The 22046-nt window shown below is 34.5% G+C and overlaps 1 protein-coding gene across 1 annotated transcript; it reads left to right on the top strand.

The window, feature by feature from the left end:
- The first annotated feature begins 493 nt into the window (after nucleotides 1-493).
- Nucleotides 494-21954, top strand: tmem70 (transmembrane protein 70). Its single transcript, XM_061891391.1, has 3 exons — nucleotides 494-768; nucleotides 19762-19864; nucleotides 21485-21954. The coding sequence occupies exons 1-3, from the start codon at nucleotides 622-624 to the stop codon at nucleotides 21910-21912; spliced, it is 678 nt and encodes a 225-aa protein (XP_061747375.1). The 5' UTR covers nucleotides 494-621; the 3' UTR covers nucleotides 21913-21954.
- Nucleotides 21955-22046: the final 92 nt, after the last annotated feature.

Genomic DNA, 22046 nt, shown 5'->3' with positions numbered 1-22046 from the left:
CTGTTTTATTTTGTACTGTTTTTGTACCTTTTTTGATGATTGTTTCTCGTCTGTTCGCAAATGTTGACATTTATAAATAAAAGTTTAATAAATAAATAAATAAATAAAATAAATAAATTTTAATTTAATTTTTTTTACTTTTATTTATGAAGTTCAACAGCACCCCCGCGACCCTAATGGGAATAAGCGGTAGGAAATGGATGGGTGGATGGAAAAAATAAAAATAAATACCATATTTAAAATGGCGGGTTTACTAACGTCACTTCCGGAACGACGTACAATTGTCCCTCTGGTGTTACACTCGTTGATTTTTTTTAATCACTTCATCTGCATTAAAAAAAATGTATTTTTCATCACACGACAATTGAACATGATAATAATAATTTTTTATAATTATTACTAGTATATCTTTATTTTCCTTTTAGTAGGTTACGTAATCTCCTCTCCCACTCCAGGTCCGTAGATGGCGGTAAATCAAATGGCAGCCTTAATGACGTCATTTCCGGGTGGGTGTCCCCAATGTCCCTCAGGTGTTTCCGTAGCACGTCGGAATTTAGCTTCGCCGCCGCGGACTTCACTTCGTGTGTTTTATATATACTTTAATCTTATTTAAAAAGAGACATGTTTAAAGTCAGGAGTCTGTGTAAAGCCCGCGTTTGTTTTATCCCTAAATTGTTGAGTCGAACTCACGAATCACCTTCGTTGGCTTCTTTTTGCAGCAGACTGACCGGAAGTGCTCTTCAGCCGGCCAGAAGGACGCCGCTTCAGGTACTCATCCTAAACCTCAACTATCTACTCCTAAACCTCAACTATCTACTTTTAAAACTCGACTACTTTCTCCAATGTACTTTTAAACCTCAACAACCTTGTTAAATAATCTTGGATGCAAAGGTTCCCAAAACGATCACCTGCAGCAGCGAAATGTTGCAGGATCAGAAACAAAAGCCACACAAAAACGGTGCAAATGCCAAACAAAACACACGCAAACTAATAAATAACAGCGTGAGGGAAATGCTGCAGGATCAGAAACAAAAACGGTGAAAATGCCAAACAAAACACACACAAACTAATAAACAACAGCCTGAAAGAAAAGCTGCGGAATCAGAAACAAAACTGAAATAAAAACGGTGCAAATGCCAAACAAAACACACACAAACTAATAAACAACAGTGTGAAAGAAAAGCTGCAGGATCAGAAACAAAAGTGAAATAAAAAAGATGCAAATTCCAAACAAAGCACACACAAACTAATGAACAACAGCGTGAAAGAAAAGCTGCAGGATCCGAAACAAAATTGAAATAAAAACGATGCAAATGCCAAACTTATAAAAAACAGCATGAAAGAAATGCTGCAGGATCAGAAACAAAAGTGAAATAAAAAAGATGCAAATGCCAAACAAAACACACGTAAACTAATAAATAAAAGCGTGAAAGAAATGCTGCAGGATCAGAAACAAAAACGGTGCAAATGCCAAACAAAACACACACAAACTAATAAACAACAGCGTGAAAGAAAAGCAGCAGGATCCGAAACAAAAGTGAAATAAAAACGATGCAATTGCTAAACAAAACACACACAAACTAATAAACAACAGCGTGAAAAAAAAGCTGCAGGATCAGAAACAAAACTGAAATAAAAACAATGCAAATGCCAAACTAATGAAAAACAGCGTGAAAGAAAAGCTGCAGGATCAGAAACAAAAGTGAAATAAAAAAGATGCAAATGCCAAACAAAACACACGTAAACTAATAAATAAAAGCGTGAAAGAAATGCTGCAGGATCAGAAACAAAAACGGTGCAAATGCCAAACAAAACACACACAAACTAATAAACAACAGCCTGAAAGAAAAGCTGCGGAATCAGAAACAAAACTGAAATAAAAAAGATGCAAATGCCAAACAAAACACACACAAACTAATAAACAACAGCGTGAAAGAAATGCTGCAGGATCAGAAACAAAAGTGAAATAAAAAAGATGCAAATGCCAAACAAAACACACGTAAACTAATAAATAAAAGCGTGAAAGAAATGCTGCAGGATCAGAAACAAAACTGAAATAAAAACAATGCAAATGCCAAACTAATGAAAAACAGCGTGAAAGAAAAGCTGCAGGATCAGAAACAAAAGTGAAATAAAAAAGATGCAAATGCCAAACAAAAAACACGTAAACTAATACATAAAAGCGTGAAAGAAATGCTGCAGGATCAGAAACAAAAACGGTGCAAATGCCAAACAAAACACACACAAACTAATAAACAACAGCCTGAAAGAAAAGCTGCGGAATCAGAAACAAAACTGAAATAAAAACGGTGAAAATGCCAAACAAAACACACACAAACTAAAAAACAACAGTGTGAAAGAAAACTGCAGGATCAGAAACAAAAGTGAAATAAAAAAGATGCAAATGCCAAACAAAACACACACAAACTAATAAACAACAGCGTGAAAGAAAAGCTGCAGGATCAGAAACAAAAGTGAAATAAAAACAATGCAAATGCCAAAAAAAACACACGCAAACTAATAAAAACAGCGTGAAGGAAATGCTTTAGGATCAGAAACAAAAACGGTGCAAATGCCAAACAAAACACGCACAAACTAATAAACAACAGCCTGAAAGAAAAGCTGCGGAATCAGAAACAAAACTGAAATAAAAACGGTGCAAATGCCAAACAAAACACACACAAACTAATAAACAACAGTGTGAAAGAAAAGCTGCAGGATCAGAAACAAAAGTGAAATAAAAAAGATGCAAATGCCGAACAAAACACACACAAACTAATAAACAACAGCGTGAAAGAAAAGCTGCAGGATCAGAAACAAAACTGAAATAAAAACAATGCAAATGCCAAACAAAACACACGCAAACTAATAAAAACAGCGTGAAGGAAATGCTTTAGGATCAGAAACAAAAACGGTGCAAATGCCAAACAAAACACACACAAACTAATAAACAACAGCCTGAAAGAAAAGCTGCGGAATCAGAAACAAAACTGAAATAAAAACGGTGAAAATGCCAAACAAAACACACACAAACTAATAAACAACAGCGTGAAAGAAATGCTGCAGGATCAGAAACAAAAGTGAAATAAAAAAGATGCAAATGCCAAACAAAACACACGTAAACTAATAAATAAAAGCGTGAAAGAAATGCTGCAGGATCAGAAACAAAACTGAAATAAAAACAATGCAAATGCCAAACTAATGAAAAACAGCATGAAAGAAAAGCTGCAGGATCAGAAACAAAAGTGAAATAAAAAAGATGCAAATGCCAAACAAAAAACACGTAAACTAATACATAAAAGCGTGAAAGAAATGCTGCAGGATCAGAAACAAAAACGGTGCAAATGCCTAACAAAACACACACAAACTAATAAACAACAGCCTGAAAGAAAAGCTGCGGAATCAGAAACAAAACTGAAATAAAAACGGTGAAAATGCCAAACAAAACACACACAAACTAAAAAACAACAGTGTGAAAGAAAACTGCAGGATCAGAAACAAAAGTGAAATAAAAAAGATGCAAATGCCAAACAAAACACACACAAACTAATAAACAACAGCGTGAAAGAAAAGCTGCAGGATCAGAAACAAAAGTGAAATAAAAACAATGCAAATGCCAAAAAAAACACACGCAAACTAATAAAAACAGCGTGAAGGAAATGCTTTAGGATCAGAAACAAAAACGGTGCAAATGCCAAACAAAACACACACAAACTAATAAACAACAGCGTGAAAGAAAAGCTGCAGGATCAGAAACAAAACTGAAATAAAAACAATGCAAATGCCAAACAAAACACACGCAAACTAATAAAAACAGCGTGAAGGAAATGCTTTAGGATCAGAAACAAAAACGGTGCAAATGCCAAACAAAACACACACAAACTAATAAACAACAGCCTGAAAGAAAAGCTGCGGAATCAGAAACAAAACTGAAATAAAAACGGTGAAAATGCCAAACAAAACACACACAAACTAATAAACAACAGCGTGAAAGAAATGCTGCAGGATCAGAAACAAAAGTGAAATAAAAAAGATGCAAATGCCAAACAAAACACACGTAAACTAATAAATAAAAGCGTGAAAGAAATGCTGCAGGATCAGAAACAAAACTGAAATAAAAACAATGCAAATGCCAAACTAATGAAAAACAGCATGAAAGAAAAGCTGCAGGATCAGAAACAAAAGTGAAATAAAAAAGATGCAAATGCCAAACAAAAAACACGTAAACTAATACATAAAAGCGTGAAAGAAATGCTGCAGGATCAGAAACAAAAACGGTGCAAATGCCTAACAAAACACACACAAACTAATAAACAACAGCCTGAAAGAAAAGCTGCGGAATCAGAAACAAAACTGAAATAAAAACGGTGAAAATGCCAAACAAAACACACACAAACTAAAAAACAACAGTGTGAAAGAAAACTGCAGGATCAGAAACAAAAGTGAAATAAAAAAGATGCAAATGCCAAACAAAACACACACAAACTAATAAACAACAGCGTGAAAGAAAAGCTGCAGGATCAGAAACAAAAGTGAAATAAAAACAATGCAAATGCCAAAAAAAACACACGCAAACTAATAAAAACAGCGTGAAGGAAATGCTTTAGGATCAGAAACAAAAACGGTGCAAATGCCAAACAAAACACGCACAAACTAATAAACAACAGCCTGAAAGAAAAGCTGCGGAATCAGAAACAAAACTGAAATAAAAACGGTGCAAATGCCAAACAAAACACACACAAACTAATAAACAACAGTGTGAAAGAAAAGCTGCAGGATCAGAAACAAAAGTGAAATAAAAAAGATGCAAATGCCAAACAAAACACACACAAACTAATAAACAACAGCGTGAAAGAAAAGCTGCAGGATCAGAAACAAAACTGAAATAAAAACAATGCAAATGCCAAACAAAACACACGTAAACTAATACATAAAAGCGTGAAAGAAATGCTGCAGGATCAGAAACAAAAGTGAAATAAAAAAGATGCAAATGCAAAACAAAACACACGTAAACTAATACATAAAAGCGTGAAAGAAATGCTGCAGGATCAGAAACAAAAACGGTGAAAATGCCAAACAAAACACACACAAACTAATAAACAACAGCCTGAAAGAAAAGCTGCGGAATCAGAAACAAAACTGAAATAAAAACGGTGCAAATGCCAAACAAAACACACACAAACTAATAAACAACAGTGTGAAAGAAAAGCTGCAGGATCAGAAACAAAAGTGAAATAAAAAAGATGCAAATGCCAAACAAAACACACACAAACTAATAAACAACAGCGTGAAAGAAACGCTGCAGGATCAGAAACAAAAGTGAAATAAAAAAGATGCAAATGCCAAACAAAACACACACAAACTAATAAACAACAGCGTGAAAGAAAAGCTGCAGGATCAGAAACAAAAGTGAAATAAAAACAATGCAAATGCCAAACAAAACACACGTAAACTAATACATAAAAGCGTGAAAGAAATGCTGCAGGATCAGAAACAAAAGTGAAATAAAAAAGATGCAAATGCAAAACAAAACACACGTAAACTAATACATAAAAGCGTGAAAGAAATGCTGCAGGATCAGAAACAAAAACGGTGCAAATGCCAAACAAAACACACACAAACTAATAAACAACAGCCTGAAAGAAAAGCTGCGGAATCAGAAACAAAACTGAAATAAAAATGGTGAAAATGCCAAACAAAACACACACAAACTAATAAACAACAGCGTGAAAGAAAAGCTGCAGGATCAGAAACAAAACTGAAATAAAAACAATGCAAATGCCAAACAAAACACACGTAAACTAATACATAAAAGCGTAAAAGAAATGCTGCAGGATCAGAAACAAAAACGGTGCAAATGCCAAACAAAACACACACAAACTAATAAACAACAGCCTGAAAGAAAAGCTGCGGAATCACAAACAAAACTGAAATAAAAACGGTGAAAATGCCAAACAAAACACACACAAACTAATAAACAACAGTGTGAAAGAAAACTGCAGGATCAGAAACAAAAGTGAAATAAAAAAGATGCAAATGCCAAACAAAACACACACAAACTAATAAAAACAGCGTGAAAGAAATGCTGCAGGATCAGAAACAAAAATGGTGCAAATGCCAAACAAAACACACACAAACTAATAAACAGCAGCCTGAAAGAAAAGCTGCGGAATCAGAAACAAAACTGAAATAAAAACGGTGCAAATGCCAAACAAAACACAGACAAACTAATAAACAACAGCGTGAAAAAAAAGCTGCAGGATCAGAAACAAAACTGAAATAAAAACAATGCAAATGCCAAACTAATGAAAAACAGCGTGAAAGAAAAGCTGCAGGATCAGAAACAAAAGTGAAATAAAAAAGATGCAAATGCCAAACAAAACACACGTAAACTAATAAATAAAAGCGTGAAAGAAATGCTGCAGGATCAGAAACAAAAACGGTGCAAATGCCAAACAAAACACACACAAACTAATAAACAACAGCCTGAAAGAAAAGCTGCGGAATCAGAAACAAAACTGAAATAAAAAAGATGCAAATGCCAAACAAAACACACACAAACTAATAAACAACAGCGTGAAAGAAATGCTGCAGGATCAGAAACAAAAGTGAAATAAAAAAGATGCAAATGCCAAACAAAACACACGCAAACTAATAAAAACAGCGTGAAGGAAATGCTTTAGGATCAGAAACAAAAACGGTGCAAATGCCAAACAAAACACACACAAACTAATAAACAACAGCCTGAAAGAAAAGCTGCGGAATCAGAAACAAAACTGAAATAAAAACGGTGAAAATGCCAAACAAAACACACACAAACTAATAAACAACAGCGTGAAAGAAATGCTGCAGGATCAGAAACAAAAGTGAAATAAAAAAGATGCAAATGCCAAACAAAACACACGTAAACTAATAAATAAAAGCGTGAAAGAAATGCTGCAGGATCAGAAACAAAACTGAAATAAAAACAATGCAAATGCCAAACTAATGAAAAACAGCATGAAAGAAAAGCTGCAGGATCAGAAACAAAAGTGAAATAAAAAAGATGCAAATGCCAAACAAAAAACACGTAAACTAATACATAAAAGCGTGAAAGAAATGCTGCAGGATCAGAAACAAAAACGGTGCAAATGCCTAACAAAACACACACAAACTAATAAACAACAGCCTGAAAGAAAAGCTGCGGAATCAGAAACAAAACTGAAATAAAAACGGTGAAAATGCCAAACAAAACACACACAAACTAAAAAACAACAGTGTGAAAGAAAACTGCAGGATCAGAAACAAAAGTGAAATAAAAAAGATGCAAATGCCAAACAAAACACACACAAACTAATAAACAACAGCGTGAAAGAAAAGCTGCAGGATCAGAAACAAAAGTGAAATAAAAACAATGCAAATGCCAAAAAAAACACACGCAAACTAATAAAAACAGCGTGAAGGAAATGCTTTAGGATCAGAAACAAAAACGGTGCAAATGCCAAACAAAACACACACAAACTAATAAACAACAGCGTGAAAGAAAAGCTGCAGGATCAGAAACAAAACTGAAATAAAAACAATGCAAATGCCAAACAAAACACACGCAAACTAATAAAAACAGCGTGAAGGAAATGCTTTAGGATCAGAAACAAAAACGGTGCAAATGCCAAACAAAACACACACAAACTAATAAACAACAGCCTGAAAGAAAAGCTGCGGAATCAGAAACAAAACTGAAATAAAAACGGTGAAAATGCCAAACAAAACACACACAAACTAATAAACAACAGCGTGAAAGAAATGCTGCAGGATCAGAAACAAAAGTGAAATAAAAAAGATGCAAATGCCAAACAAAACACACGTAAACTAATAAATAAAAGCATGAAAGAAATGCTGCAGGATCAGAAACAAAACTGAAATAAAAACAATGCAAATGCCAAACTAATGAAAAACAGCATGAAAGAAAAGCTGCAGGATCAGAAACAAAAGTGAAATAAAAAAGATGCAAATGCCAAACAAAAAACACGTAAACTAATACATAAAAGCGTGAAAGAAATGCTGCAGGATCAGAAACAAAAACGGTGCAAATGCCTAACAAAACACACACAAACTAATAAACAACAGCCTGAAAGAAAAGCTGCGGAATCAGAAACAAAACTGAAATAAAAACGGTGAAAATGCCAAACAAAACACACACAAACTAAAAAACAACAGTGTGAAAGAAAACTGCAGGATCAGAAACAAAAGTGAAATAAAAAAGATGCAAATGCCAAACAAAACACACACAAACTAATAAACAACAGCGTGAAAGAAAAGCTGCAGGATCAGAAACAAAAGTGAAATAAAAACAATGCAAATGCCAAAAAAAACACACGCAAACTAATAAAAACAGCGTGAAGGAAATGCTTTAGGATCAGAAACAAAAACGGTGCAAATGCCAAACAAAACACGCACAAACTAATAAACAACAGCCTGAAAGAAAAGCTGCGGAATCAGAAACAAAACTGAAATAAAAACGGTGCAAATGCCAAACAAAACACACACAAACTAATAAACAACAGTGTGAAAGAAAAGCTGCAGGATCAGAAACAAAAGTGAAATAAAAAAGATGCAAATGCCAAACAAAACACACACAAACTAATAAACAACAGCGTGAAAGAAAAGCTGCAGGATCAGAAACAAAACTGAAATAAAAACAATGCAAATGCCAAACAAAACACACGTAAACTAATACATAAAAGCGTGAAAGAAATGCTGCAGGATCAGAAACAAAAGTGAAATAAAAAAGATGCAAATGCAAAACAAAACACACGTAAACTAATACATAAAAGCGTGAAAGAAATGCTGCAGGATCAGAAACAAAAACGGTGAAAATGCCAAACAAAACACACACAAACTAATAAACAACAGCCTGAAAGAAAAGCTGCGGAATCAGAAACAAAACTGAAATAAAAACGGTGCAAATGCCAAACAAAACACACACAAACTAATAAACAACAGTGTGAAAGAAAAGCTGCAGGATCAGAAACAAAAGTGAAATAAAAAAGATGCAAATGCCAAACAAAACACACACAAACTAATAAACAACAGCGTGAAAGAAACGCTGCAGGATCAGAAACAAAAGTGAAATAAAAAAGATGCAAATGCCAAACAAAACACACACAAACTAATAAACAACAGCGTGAAAGAAAAGCTGCAGGATCAGAAACAAAAGTGAAATAAAAACAATGCAAATGCCAAACAAAACACACGTAAACTAATACATAAAAGCGTGAAAGAAATGCTGCAGGATCAGAAACAAAAGTGAAATAAAAAAGATGCAAATGCAAAACAAAACACACGTAAACTAATACATAAAAGCGTGAAAGAAATGCTGCAGGATCAGAAACAAAAACGGTGCAAATGCCAAACAAAACACACACAAACTAATAAACAACAGCCTGAAAGAAAAGCTGCGGAATCAGAAACAAAACTGAAATAAAAATGGTGAAAATGCCAAACAAAACACACACAAACTAATAAACAACAGCGTGAAAGAAAAGCTGCAGGATCAGAAACAAAACTGAAATAAAAACAATGCAAATGCCAAACAAAACACACGTAAACTAATACATAAAAGCGTAAAAGAAATGCTGCAGGATCAGAAACAAAAACGGTGCAAATGCCAAACAAAACACACACAAACTAATAAACAACAGCCTGAAAGAAAAGCTGCGGAATCACAAACAAAACTGAAATAAAAACGGTGAAAATGCCAAACAAAACACACACAAACTAATAAACAACAGTGTGAAAGAAAACTGCAGGATCAGAAACAAAAGTGAAATAAAAAAGATGCAAATGCCAAACAAAACACACACAAACTAATAAAAACAGCGTGAAAGAAATGCTGCAGGATCAGAAACAAAAATGGTGCAAATGCCAAACAAAACACACACAAACTAATAAACAGCAGCCTGAAAGAAAAGCTGCGGAATCAGAAACAAAACTGAAATAAAAACGGTGCAAATGCCAAACAAAACACAGACAAACTAATAAACAACAGCGTGAAAAAAAAGCTGCAGGATCAGAAACAAAACTGAAATAAAAACAATGCAAATGCCAAACTAATGAAAAACAGCGTGAAAGAAAAGCTGCAGGATCAGAAACAAAAGTGAAATAAAAAAGATGCAAATGCCAAACAAAACACACGTAAACTAATAAATAAAAGCGTGAAAGAAATGCTGCAGGATCAGAAACAAAAACGGTGCAAATGCCAAACAAAACACACACAAACTAATAAACAACAGCCTGAAAGAAAAGCTGCGGAATCAGAAACAAAACTGAAATAAAAAAGATGCAAATGCCAAACAAAACACACACAAACTAATAAACAACAGCGTGAAAGAAATGCTGCAGGATCAGAAACAAAAGTGAAATAAAAAAGATGCAAATGCCAAACAAAACACACGTAAACTAATAAATAAAAGCGTGAAAGAAATGCTGCAGGATCAGAAACAAAACTGAAATAAAAACAATGCAAATGCCAAACTAATGAAAAACAGCGTGAAAGAAAAGCTGCAGGATCAGAAACAAAAGTGAAATAAAAAAGATGCAAATGCCAAACAAAAAACACGTAAACTAATACATAAAAGCGTGAAAGAAATGCTGCAGGATCAGAAACAAAAACGGTGCAAATGCCAAACAAAACACACACAAACTAATAAACAACAGCCTGAAAGAAAAGCTGCGGAATCAGAAACAAAACTGAAATAAAAACGGTGAAAATGCCAAACAAAACACACACAAACTAAAAAACAACAGTGTGAAAGAAAACTGCAGGATCAGAAACAAAAGTGAAATAAAAAAGATGCAAATGCCAAACAAAACACACACAAACTAATAAACAACAGCGTGAAAGAAAAGCTGCAGGATCAGAAACAAAAGTGAAATAAAAACAATGCAAATGCCAAAAAAAAACACACGCAAACTAATAAAAACAGCGTGAAGGAAATGCTTTAGGATCAGAAACAAAAACGGTGCAAATGCCAAACAAAACACACACAAACTAATAAACAACAGCCTGAAAGAAAAGCTGCGGAATCAGAAACAAAACTGAAATAAAAACGGTGAAAATGCCAAACAAAACACACACAAACTAATAAACAACAGCGTGAAAGAAATGCTGCAGGATCAGAAACAAAAGTGAAATAAAAAAGATGCAAATGCCAAACAAAACACACGTAAACTAATAAATAAAAGCGTGAAAGAAATGCTGCAGGATCAGAAACAAAACTGAAATAAAAACAATGCAAATGCCAAACTAATGAAAAACAGCATGAAAGAAAAGCTGCAGGATCAGAAATAAAAGTGAAATAAAAAAGATGCAAATGCCAAACAAAAAACACGTAAACTAATACATAAAAGCGTGAAAGAAATGCTGCAGGATCAGAAACAAAAACGGTGCAAATGCCTAACAAAACACACACAAACTAATAAACAACAGCCTGAAAGAAAAGCTGCGGAATCAGAAACAAAACTGAAATAAAAACGGTGAAAATGCCAAACAAAACACACACAAACTAAAAAACAACAGTGTGAAAGAAAACTGCAGGATCAGAAACAAAAGTGAAATAAAAAAGATGCAAATGCCAAACAAAACACACACAAACTAATAAACAACAGCGTGAAAGAAAAGCTGCAGGATCAGAAACAAAAGTGAAATAAAAACAATGCAAATGCCAAAAAAAACACACGCAAACTAATAAAAACAGCGTGAAGGAAATGCTTTAGGATCAGAAACAAAAACGGTGCAAATGCCAAACAAAACACGCACAAACTAATAAACAACAGCCTGAAAGAAAAGCTGCGGAATCAGAAACAAAACTGAAATAAAAACGGTGCAAATGCCAAACAAAACACACACAAACTAATAAACAACAGTGTGAAAGAAAAGCTGCAGGATCAGAAACAAAAGTGAAATAAAAAAGATGCAAATGCCAAACAAAACACACACAAACTAATAAACAACAGCGTGAAAGAAAAGCTGCAGGATCAGAAACAAAACTGAAATAAAAACAATGCAAATGCCAAACAAAACACACGTAAACTAATACATAAAAGCGTGAAAGAAATGCTGCAGGATCAGAAACAAAAGTGAAATAAAAAAGATGCAAATGCAAAACAAAACACACGTAAACTAATACATAAAAGCGTGAAAGAAATGCTGCAGGATCAGAAACAAAAACGGTGAAAATGCCAAACAAAACACACACAAACTAATAAACAACAGCCTGAAAGAAAAGCTGCGGAATCAGAAACAAAACTAAAATAAAAACGGTGCGAATGCCAAACAAAACACACACAAACTAATAAACAACAGTGTGAAAGAAAAGCTGCAGGATCAGAAACAAAAGTGAAATAAAAAAGATGCAAATGCCAAACAAAACACACACAAACTAATAAACAACAGCGTGAAAGAAAAGCTGCAGGATCAGAAACAAAAGTGAAATAAAAACAATGCAAATGCCAAACAAAACACACGTAAACTAATACATAAAAGCGTGAAAGAAATGCTGCAGGATCAGAAACAAAAGTGAAATAAAAAAGATGCAAATGCAAAACAAAACACACGTAAACTAATACATAAAAGCGTGAAAGAAATGCTGCAGGATCAGAAACAAAAACGGTGCAAATGCCAAACAAAACACACACAAACTAATAAACAACAGCCTGAAAGAAAAGCTGCGGAATCAGAAACAAAACTGAAATAAAAATGGTGAAAATGCCAAACAAAACACACACAAACTAATAAACAACAGCGTGAAAGAAAAGCTGCAGGATCAGAAACAAAACTGAAATAAAAACAATGCAAATGCCAAACAAAACACACGTAAACTAATACATAAAAGCGTAAAAGAAATGCTGCAGGATCAGAAACAAAAACGGTGCAAATGCCAAACAAAACACACACAAACTAATAAACAACAGCCTGAAAGAAAAGCTGCGGAATCACAAACAAAACTGAAATAAAAACGGTGAAAATGCCAAACAAAACACACACAAACTAATAAACAACAGTGTGAAAGAAAACTGCAGGATCAGAAACAAAAGTGAAATAAAAAAGATGCAAATGCCAAACAAAACACACACAAACTAATAAAAACAGCGTGAAAGAAATGCTGCAGGATCAGAAACAAAAATGGTGCAAATGCCAAACAAAACACACACAAACTAATAAACAGCAGCCTGAAAGAAAAGCTGCGGAATCAGAAACAAAACTGAAATAAAAACGGTGCAAATGCCAAACAAAACACAGACAAACTAATAAACAACAGCCTGAAAGAAAAGCTGCCGGACCAGAAACAAAACTGAAATAAAAACAATGCAAATGCCAAACTAATAAAAAACAGCGTGAAAGAAAAGCTGCAGGATCAGAAACAAAAATGGTGCAAATGCCAAACAAAACACACGCAAACTAATAAAAACAGCGTGAAAGAAATGCTGCAGGATCAGAAACAAAAATGGTGCAAATGCCAAACAAAACACACACAAACTAATAAACAGCAGCCTGAAAGAAAAGCTGCCGGACCAGAAACAAAACTGAAATAAAAACAATGCAAATGCCAAACTAATAAAAAACAGCGTGAAAGAAAAGCTGCAGGATCAGAAACAAAAATGGTGCAAATGCCAAACAAAACACACACAAACTAATAAACAACAGCCTGAAAGAAAAGCTGCGGAATCAGAAACAAAACTGAAATAAAAGCGGTGCAAATGCCAAACAAAACACACACAAACTAATAAACAACAGTGTGAAAGAAAAGCTGCAGGACCAGAAACAAAACTGAAATAAAAACGGTGCAAATGCCAAACAAAACACACACAAACTAATAAACAGCATGAAAGAAAAGCTGCAGGATCAGAAACAAAAGTGAAATAAAAAAGATGCAAATGCCAAACAAAACACATGTTAACTAATAAATAGAAAGCGTGAAAGAAATGCTGCAGGATCAGAAACAAAAGCGAAACGAAACGGTGAAAATGCCAAACAAAACACGCACAAACTAATAAATGACAGAAGGAAAGAAATGCTGCAGGATCAGAAACAAAAGCGAAATGAAAAATGATGAAAATGCCAAACAAAACACACACAAACTAATAAACAACAGCGTGAAAGAAAAGCTGCAGGATCAGAAACAAAAGTGAAATAAAAAAGATGCAAATGCCAAACAAAACACATGTTAACTAATAAATAGAAAGCGTGAAAGAAATGCTGCAGGATCAGAAACAAAAGCGAAATAAAAACGGTGCAAATGCCAAACAAAACACACACAAACTAATAAACAACAGTGTGAAAGAAATGCTGCAGGATCAGAAACAAAACTGAAATAAAAACAATGCAAATGCCAAACTAATAAAAAACAGCGTGAAAGAAAAGCTGCAGGATCAGAAACAAAAGTGAAATAAAAAAAGATGCAAATGCCAAACAAAACACACGTAAACTAATAAATAAAAGCGTGAAAGAAATGCTGCAGGATCAGAAACAAAAGCAAAATGATGAAAATGCCAAACAAAACTAATAAACAACAGCGTGAAAGAAAAGATGCAGGATCAGAAACAAAAACGAAATAAAAACGATGCAAATGCCAAACAAAACACACGCAAGTTAATAAATAACAGCGTGAAAGAAAAGCTGCAGCTTCACTAATCAAAAGTGAAATAAAAACAATGCAAATGCCAAACAAAACACACACAAACTATTAAATAACAGCATGAAAGAAAAGCGTCAGGTTTACTAATCAAAAGTGAAATAAAAATGTTGCAAATGCCAAACAAAACGCACACAAACTAAGAAACAACAGTGTGAAAGAAAAGATGCAGGATCAGAAACAAAAGCGAAAGAAAAATGATGCAAAATACAAACAAAACACACACAATCTAATAAAAAAAAAAAACGCATGAAAGAAATGCTGCAGGATCACTAATCAAAACAGGAGTGTTTTTTTATTTTTTATCTTGCAGCATTTATGTGATTCGTCTCGTGTCGTTTGCTTGATTGTTGGCCGATATCGATTATGATATCATTTGTGTCTTACAATAGGGTTGGGCGATAAAACGATATCAATACATATATTGTGATCGACACATAATTGATATCACTAAAACAATGTTAAGTTTTTAAAAAGTACTGTACGGCTAAACGATGAACTGATATCGATACATAGCCATAGACACTTAATCGATATCAGTACAAATGAAAAGTGGAAAAAGCTCCTAGAGTGCTAGGCGACAAAACGATATTAATATATATCTCGATAGAGACGTCGATAAAATCAATACAAAAATAAAAAAATTAGCACTAAAAGATCGGGTGATGATATCAACATGTGTTGCGACATACTCATACCTGATATCAATGAAAAATGGAAAAAAAATGTTCGAAAAAGCAATAAAATGATATCAATATATTTTGCCATAGACATGTAATCCACATTTTAAAAAATGATACAGAACAAAGCTGTATAGGACTGGTTGATAAAACCATATCAATATAGATTGCGATAGACATGTAATCGACATTAATACAAATATAAAGAACAAAGCTGTATAGGACCGGGCGATAAAACGATATCACTATATGTTTTGCAATAGAAATGTATAATCGACATTAATACAAATAGAAAGTACAAAGCTGTATAGGACTGGTTGATAAAACCATATCAATATAGATTGCGATAGACATGTAATCGACATTAATAAAACATATAAAGAACAAAGCTGTATAGGACCGGGCGATAAAACGATATCACTATATGTTTTGCAATAGACACGTAATCCACATTAATAAAAATGTAAAGAACAGATCAGTATAAGTCTGGGTGATAAAACAATATCAGTATATATTGTGGTAGATATCGATATCAATAAAAAAGACAAATGAAAAACAGCTCATACAGTGCTGGGCGACAAAATGATATCATTATATATCTCGATAGAGACGTCAATAAAATACAAAAATAAATAAGGCTGGGTGATAAAACAATAGCAATACATATTGCCAAATAATCATAAATGATATCAATAAAAATTGCAATTAAAAAAAAAAGCGCGGTGATAAAATGATATCAATAAATATTGCGATAGACATGTAATCCACATTATTAAAAATTAAAGAACAAAGCTGTATAGGACTGCATGATAAAACAATATTAATATATATTGCGATAGACACAAAATTGATATCAATAAAAAAAAGTGAAAACAGCTCTTAATGGGCTGGCCGACTAAACGATATTACATATCGCGATACAGAAACGTTGATAAAATCAATAAAAGATGAAATAACTATTTTAACTTAGCACTATAAGGCTGGGTGATGATATCAACATGTATTGCAACATACTCATAACTGATATCAATGGAAAAAAATGTTTGAAAAAAAGCAAAAAACAATATCAACATATATTGCGATAGACATCTAATCGACATTAATACAACTATAATGAACAAAGCTGTAAAGTGGGTGATAAAACGATATCAATATGTATATAGTGATAGACACATTGATATCAATTAATTTTTTTGAAAAAAAGCACTTCAGGCCTTGGCGATAAAACGATATCAACATATATTGCGATAGACATGTAATCGACATTAATACAAACATAAAGAACAAAGCTGTATGGGACTGGGTGATAGAATGATATCAATATATATTGCGATAGACATGTAATCGACATAAATAAAAAATATACAGAACAAAGCTGTATAGGACTGGGTGATAAAACGATATCAATATATATTGCGATAGACATGTAATCGTCATTAATACAAACATAAAGAACAAAGCTGTGTAGGACCGGGTGATAAAACGATATCAATATATATTGCGATAGACATGTAATCGACATTAATAAAAGATATAAAGAACAAAGCTGTATAGGACTGGGCGATAAAACGATATCAACATGTAATGTGATAGACACATAATTGATATCAATACAAAATAAAGAAATATTGTGTTTAAATTTTTTAAAAAATATGGATGAATGATGAAACAATATCTATACATCGCCATTGACAATCGATATAAATAAAAAAGAAAACTGAAATCAGCTTTTATCCGACTGGGTGACAGAACGATGTCATTATATATCGCGATAGAGATGTCGATAAAATCAATTAAAAAAAACAAAAAACAGTTTTTAACTTGGTACGTTAAAGTTTGGTGATGATATCGATATGTATTGCAACATACTCATAACTGATATCAATGAAAAATGTTTTGAAAAAAGCACTTTACGGCTCGGTGATCAAACGGTATCAATATATGTTATGGTAGACATGTAATCAACATTAATACAAATGTAAAGAACAAAATTGTATAGGACTGACAGACACATAATTGATATCAATACAAAATAAAGAAATATTGTGTTTAAATTTAAAAAAAAGATACGGATGAATGATGAAACAATATTTATACATCGACAATCGATATCAACAAAAAAGGGAACTGAAAACAGCTTTTATCCGGCTGGGAGATAAAACGATATCATTATATATTGCGATAGAGACGTCAATAAAATAAAATAAAAAAACTGTTTTTAACTTGACAGTGTAAGGCTTGGTGATGATATCAACATGTATTGCAACATACTCACAAACTGATATCAATGAAACATGTTTTGAAAAAAGCACTTTACGGCTCGGTGATAAAACGATATCAATTTATACAGTGATAGACATGAAATCGACATTAATACAAATCTAAAAAACAAAACTATAGGACTTGGTGATAAAATGATATCAATATATATTGCGATAGACATGTAATCGACTTTAACACAAATATAAAAAACAAAACTATAGGACTTGGTGATAAAATGATATCAATATATATTGCGATTGACATGTAATCGACATTAATACAAACATAAAGAACAAAGCTGTATAGGACTGGGTGATAAAACGATATCTATATATATTGCGATAGACATGTAATCGACATTAATACAACTATAATGAACAAAGCTGTATAGGACTGGGTGATAAAACGATACCAATATATATTGTGATAGACACATAACTGATATCAAAAAAAAATTGGGACACATTTTTATAAGCACTTTAGGGCTTGGCAATAATACAATATCGATATATATTGCAACAGACAGGTAATCGACATCAATAGAAATATAAAAAACAAAAAACTGTATAGGACTGGGTGATAAAACGATATCACTATTTATATTGTGTTGGTCACGTAATTGATATCAATAAAAAAATGTTTTGAAAAAAGCACTTTAGGGCTTGACGTTAAATCTATATCAGCATAAATTGCGATAGACATGTAATCGACATTAATGCAAAAAGAAAAAACAAAACAATAGAACTGGGTGATAAAACGATATCAATATACATTGCGATAGACATGTAATCGACATTAATACAAATAGAAAGAACAAAGCTGTATAGGTCTGGGTGAATTAACGATATCAATATACATTGTGATAGACAAGTGATCGACATTAATAACATATATACACAACAAGCTGTATAGGACTGGGTGATAAAACGATATCAATATATATTGTGATCGACACGTAATTGATATCAATAAAAAATGTTTTGAAAAAAGCACTTTAGGGCTTGGCGATAAAACGATATCAATATGAATTGTGATAGACATGTAATCGACATTAATACAAATGTAAAGAACAAAGCTGTATAGGACTGGGTGATAAAACGATATCAATACATATTGCGGTAGACATGTATCCATCCATCCATCTATTTTCCACCGCTTATTCCCTTTTAGGGTCGCGGGGGGCGCTGGTGCCTATCTCAGCTACAATCGGGCGGAAGGCAGTGTACACCCTGGACAAGTTGCCACCTCATCGCGGTAGACATGTAATCGACATTAATACAAATATACAGAACAAAGCTGTATAGGACTGGGTGACAACACGATATCAATATATATTGCAATAGACATGTATAATCGACATTAATACAAATAGAAAGTACAAAGCTGTATAGGACTGGGTGATAACACGATATCAATATATATTGTGATCGACACGTAATTGATATCAATAAAAAATGTTTTGAAAAAAGCACTTTAGGGGTTGGCGATAAAACGATATCAATATGTATTGCGATAGACATGTAATCGACATTAATACAAATATACAGAACAAAGCTGTATAGGACTGGGTGATAACACAATATCAATATATATTGCGATAGACATGTAATCAACATTAATACAAACATACAGAACAACGCTGTATAGGACTGGGTGCTAAAACGATATCAATATATATTGCTATAGACATGTAATCGACACTAATACAAATATACAGAACAAAGCTGTATAGGACTGGGTGATAACACGATATCAATATATATTGCGATAGACATGTATAATCGACATTAATACAAATATAAAGTACAAAGCTGTATAGGACTGGGTGATAAAACAATATCAATATAGATTTCTATAGACATGTATAATCAACATTAATACAAATATACAGAACAAAGCTGTATAGGACTGGGTGCCCAAACGATATCAATATATATATTGCAAAAGACATCATTGGACATTAATGATACCAAGTACAGTATCACTATATGGTTGATACTACAGTGGGTAAACATGGTATCACAGAAGTCAACAACCAAAACTAAGAGCCTTTGTAACCAGTTCTACGGTTGAAGACCTGGTCCTGGTCCAGGGTGTACCCATAGCGATACATCAACAAAGTGTTAATAATCATCATTGTATCACAGCACACCCGCTCCCACACGCCATGGACCGCCAGTCTCTCCACCGCGCCTCGGTCTGACCCCGGGGACCTGATCTACACCGGCTCTCTGGCGGCTGCAGTCCGTGGTGAGTCCCACACACCCGCACCCACGCTTGTTTTTTTCCTCTACTTCAGTCTTTTTCTTTGGAAGGTAATAAAAAAATATCAATGATTGTTGATATCGACCCATATAAAACGCTGACATCGCGCTAAGGGTTTAGCCGTATAGCCCTCAACTTCATGGATTATTGTTACCAGTAGGTGTCGCCCCCAAAACATTTTTTTTTAAAGTCCTAACGAATTTTGGGAAACCGGGCTTTCTGCTCAGTGGAGCGCTCTTTCCCTGACCACCTGAGGGCACCACAGACTGTGAATGCTGTTAAAAAAGGCTTAAAAACCCATCTTTTTAAAAAAAGCCTTTTTTATAGATAATGCATGCTGGTTCTAGCTAATGGGCTGTTTCTAGTTTTATATTTTATTTATTAGGTACCGACTGTCCCTTTGGGACAGAGGACCCTATTGTATTTCTAAGGTTTTATTATTATTATATCGCCGCCTCTTTGAGCTGTAATTTGACCCCCTTAACATGCTTCAAGACTCACCAAATTTGACACACACATCAGGACTGGCGAACATTGCGATTTAATCCAAAAAAACCTAACCCAAAACTAAAAATTGCGATCTAGCGCCCCTAGGAAGAAAACACAGACAAAACTGCCTGCAACTTCCAGTAAGAATGTCGTAGCGACATGAAACAAAAACATCTATGTAGGTCTCACTTAGACCTACATTTCATACACTGACATCCTTCAGCAGGAAGTTTGCAATTCCCCCTTCAAAACAAAAGTTTTGTAAAAAACACTCACCTTTGCCTCTTTGAGATGTAATTTGACCCCCTTGAAATGCTTCAAAACTCACCAAACTGGACACACACATCAGGGCTGGCAAAAATTGCGATATAATAAAAAAAACAAACCCCAAAACTCTGAATTGCGCTCTAGTGCCCCCTAGGAATAAAACACAGACAAAACTGCTCCTAGGAAGAAAACACAGACAAAACTGTGTGTAACTTCCGGTAGGAATGTCATAGAGACATGAAACAAAAACTTCTATGTAGGTCTCACTTAGACCTACATTTTATTAATTTACATCCTTCAGCAAAAATCAACAGGAAGTTGGCAATTACCCCTTCAAAACAGATGTTTTGTTAAAACATGTCACCTTTTTTCCAACATTATCTCCTCTGAGCGCATTTGTAGTGTCGGCTTCAAACTCGCACAGGAGAGAGATGGAAATCTTCTGATTAAAAGTTGAGAAAAGAGTTTTAATAACTGCTCCGGTTTTGATTTTACGAGCCTTCAAAGAACTGTTGCGCCGATGCTGCTGCGCGGCTGCCGTTTCAAGATGGCTGCTTAAAAGCAGGAAGCACCAGCGTGACCACACAATGCAGAGAAGGTAGGTAATGTGCGGGTAAAGACATGTTGACTGGGTGAAAGAAAGAAGCACCAGTGTGACCCCAGGATGCAGGGAAGGTAGGTAATGTGCAGGTAAAGATATGTTGAATGGGTAAAGGCAGGAAACACCAGCAAAAGTCGGTCCTGTCCATCGTTGCTTGCAGCTTTAATTTACAAATAAAATTTATTATTATCATTATGTTGCAAACATATTTTTGTATACTAAAGGTAACAGTGTTGTGGTTTCTCCAGGTGTGAAGGCGTTCTCCTACAGCTCCAGTGGGGCGAGTCTCTTACTCATGCCGCAGATCCTCTTAAAGACCGGCCTGGGAGTCCAGAGTCTGGCCATGCAGGCGGCCTTCTGCGGCGTCATCGGCTTCTTCACCTTCTTCACGCCGGTGTTCCTCCACTTCATCACCAAGGGCTACGTGGTCCGCCTCTACCACAACCCCGACACGGACACTTACACCGCCGTCACCTACAGCGTCATCCTCACCGAGCGCCGGACGGTCTTCCGTCAGGACCAGGTCCGGGTGCCGGCCATCAGCAAGATGTTCACCACCTTCTGCGCCGACAACACGGGGCTGCTGGTCAACCCCGACCTCTTCGCCGCCCCCCAGGACTACAACCACCTGATGGGCTACGATAAACCCTTCACCTTCCACCCTGACGACCAGTGACTCGGGAGTCCTCCTGTTCAATAAAGACATGTCCAGAGAAAATTCAGGTCTGTCAAGTATTGATTTCACATCTCTAAATAGCATCGGTTTAGAGAGAAGCAAGTCTACGCTGCTAACGAAAGAAGGAAGTGAGA

This window comes from Nerophis ophidion, linkage group LG28 (assembly GCF_033978795.1).
Source record: "Nerophis ophidion isolate RoL-2023_Sa linkage group LG28, RoL_Noph_v1.0, whole genome shotgun sequence".
Classification (NCBI taxonomy): domain Eukaryota; kingdom Metazoa; phylum Chordata; class Actinopteri; order Syngnathiformes; family Syngnathidae; genus Nerophis; species Nerophis ophidion.
The sequence above is the reverse complement of the archived record's forward strand: the minus strand, read 5'-3'. Positions and strand labels throughout refer to the sequence as shown.

Bases quoted from the DNA above. Each gene is read 5' to 3' on its own strand.
- tmem70 (XM_061891391.1), top strand. From the start codon at position 622: ATGTTTAAAGTCAGGAGTCTGTGTAAAGCCCGCGTTTGTTTTATCCCT. The intron at 769-19,761 runs GTACTCATCCTA...ATTGTATCACAG, and splicing joins CCAGAAGGACGCCGCTTCAG to CACACCCGCTCCCACACGCC. The intron at 19,865-21,484 runs GTGAGTCCCACA...TGGTTTCTCCAG, and splicing joins TCTGGCGGCTGCAGTCCGTG to GTGTGAAGGCGTTCTCCTAC.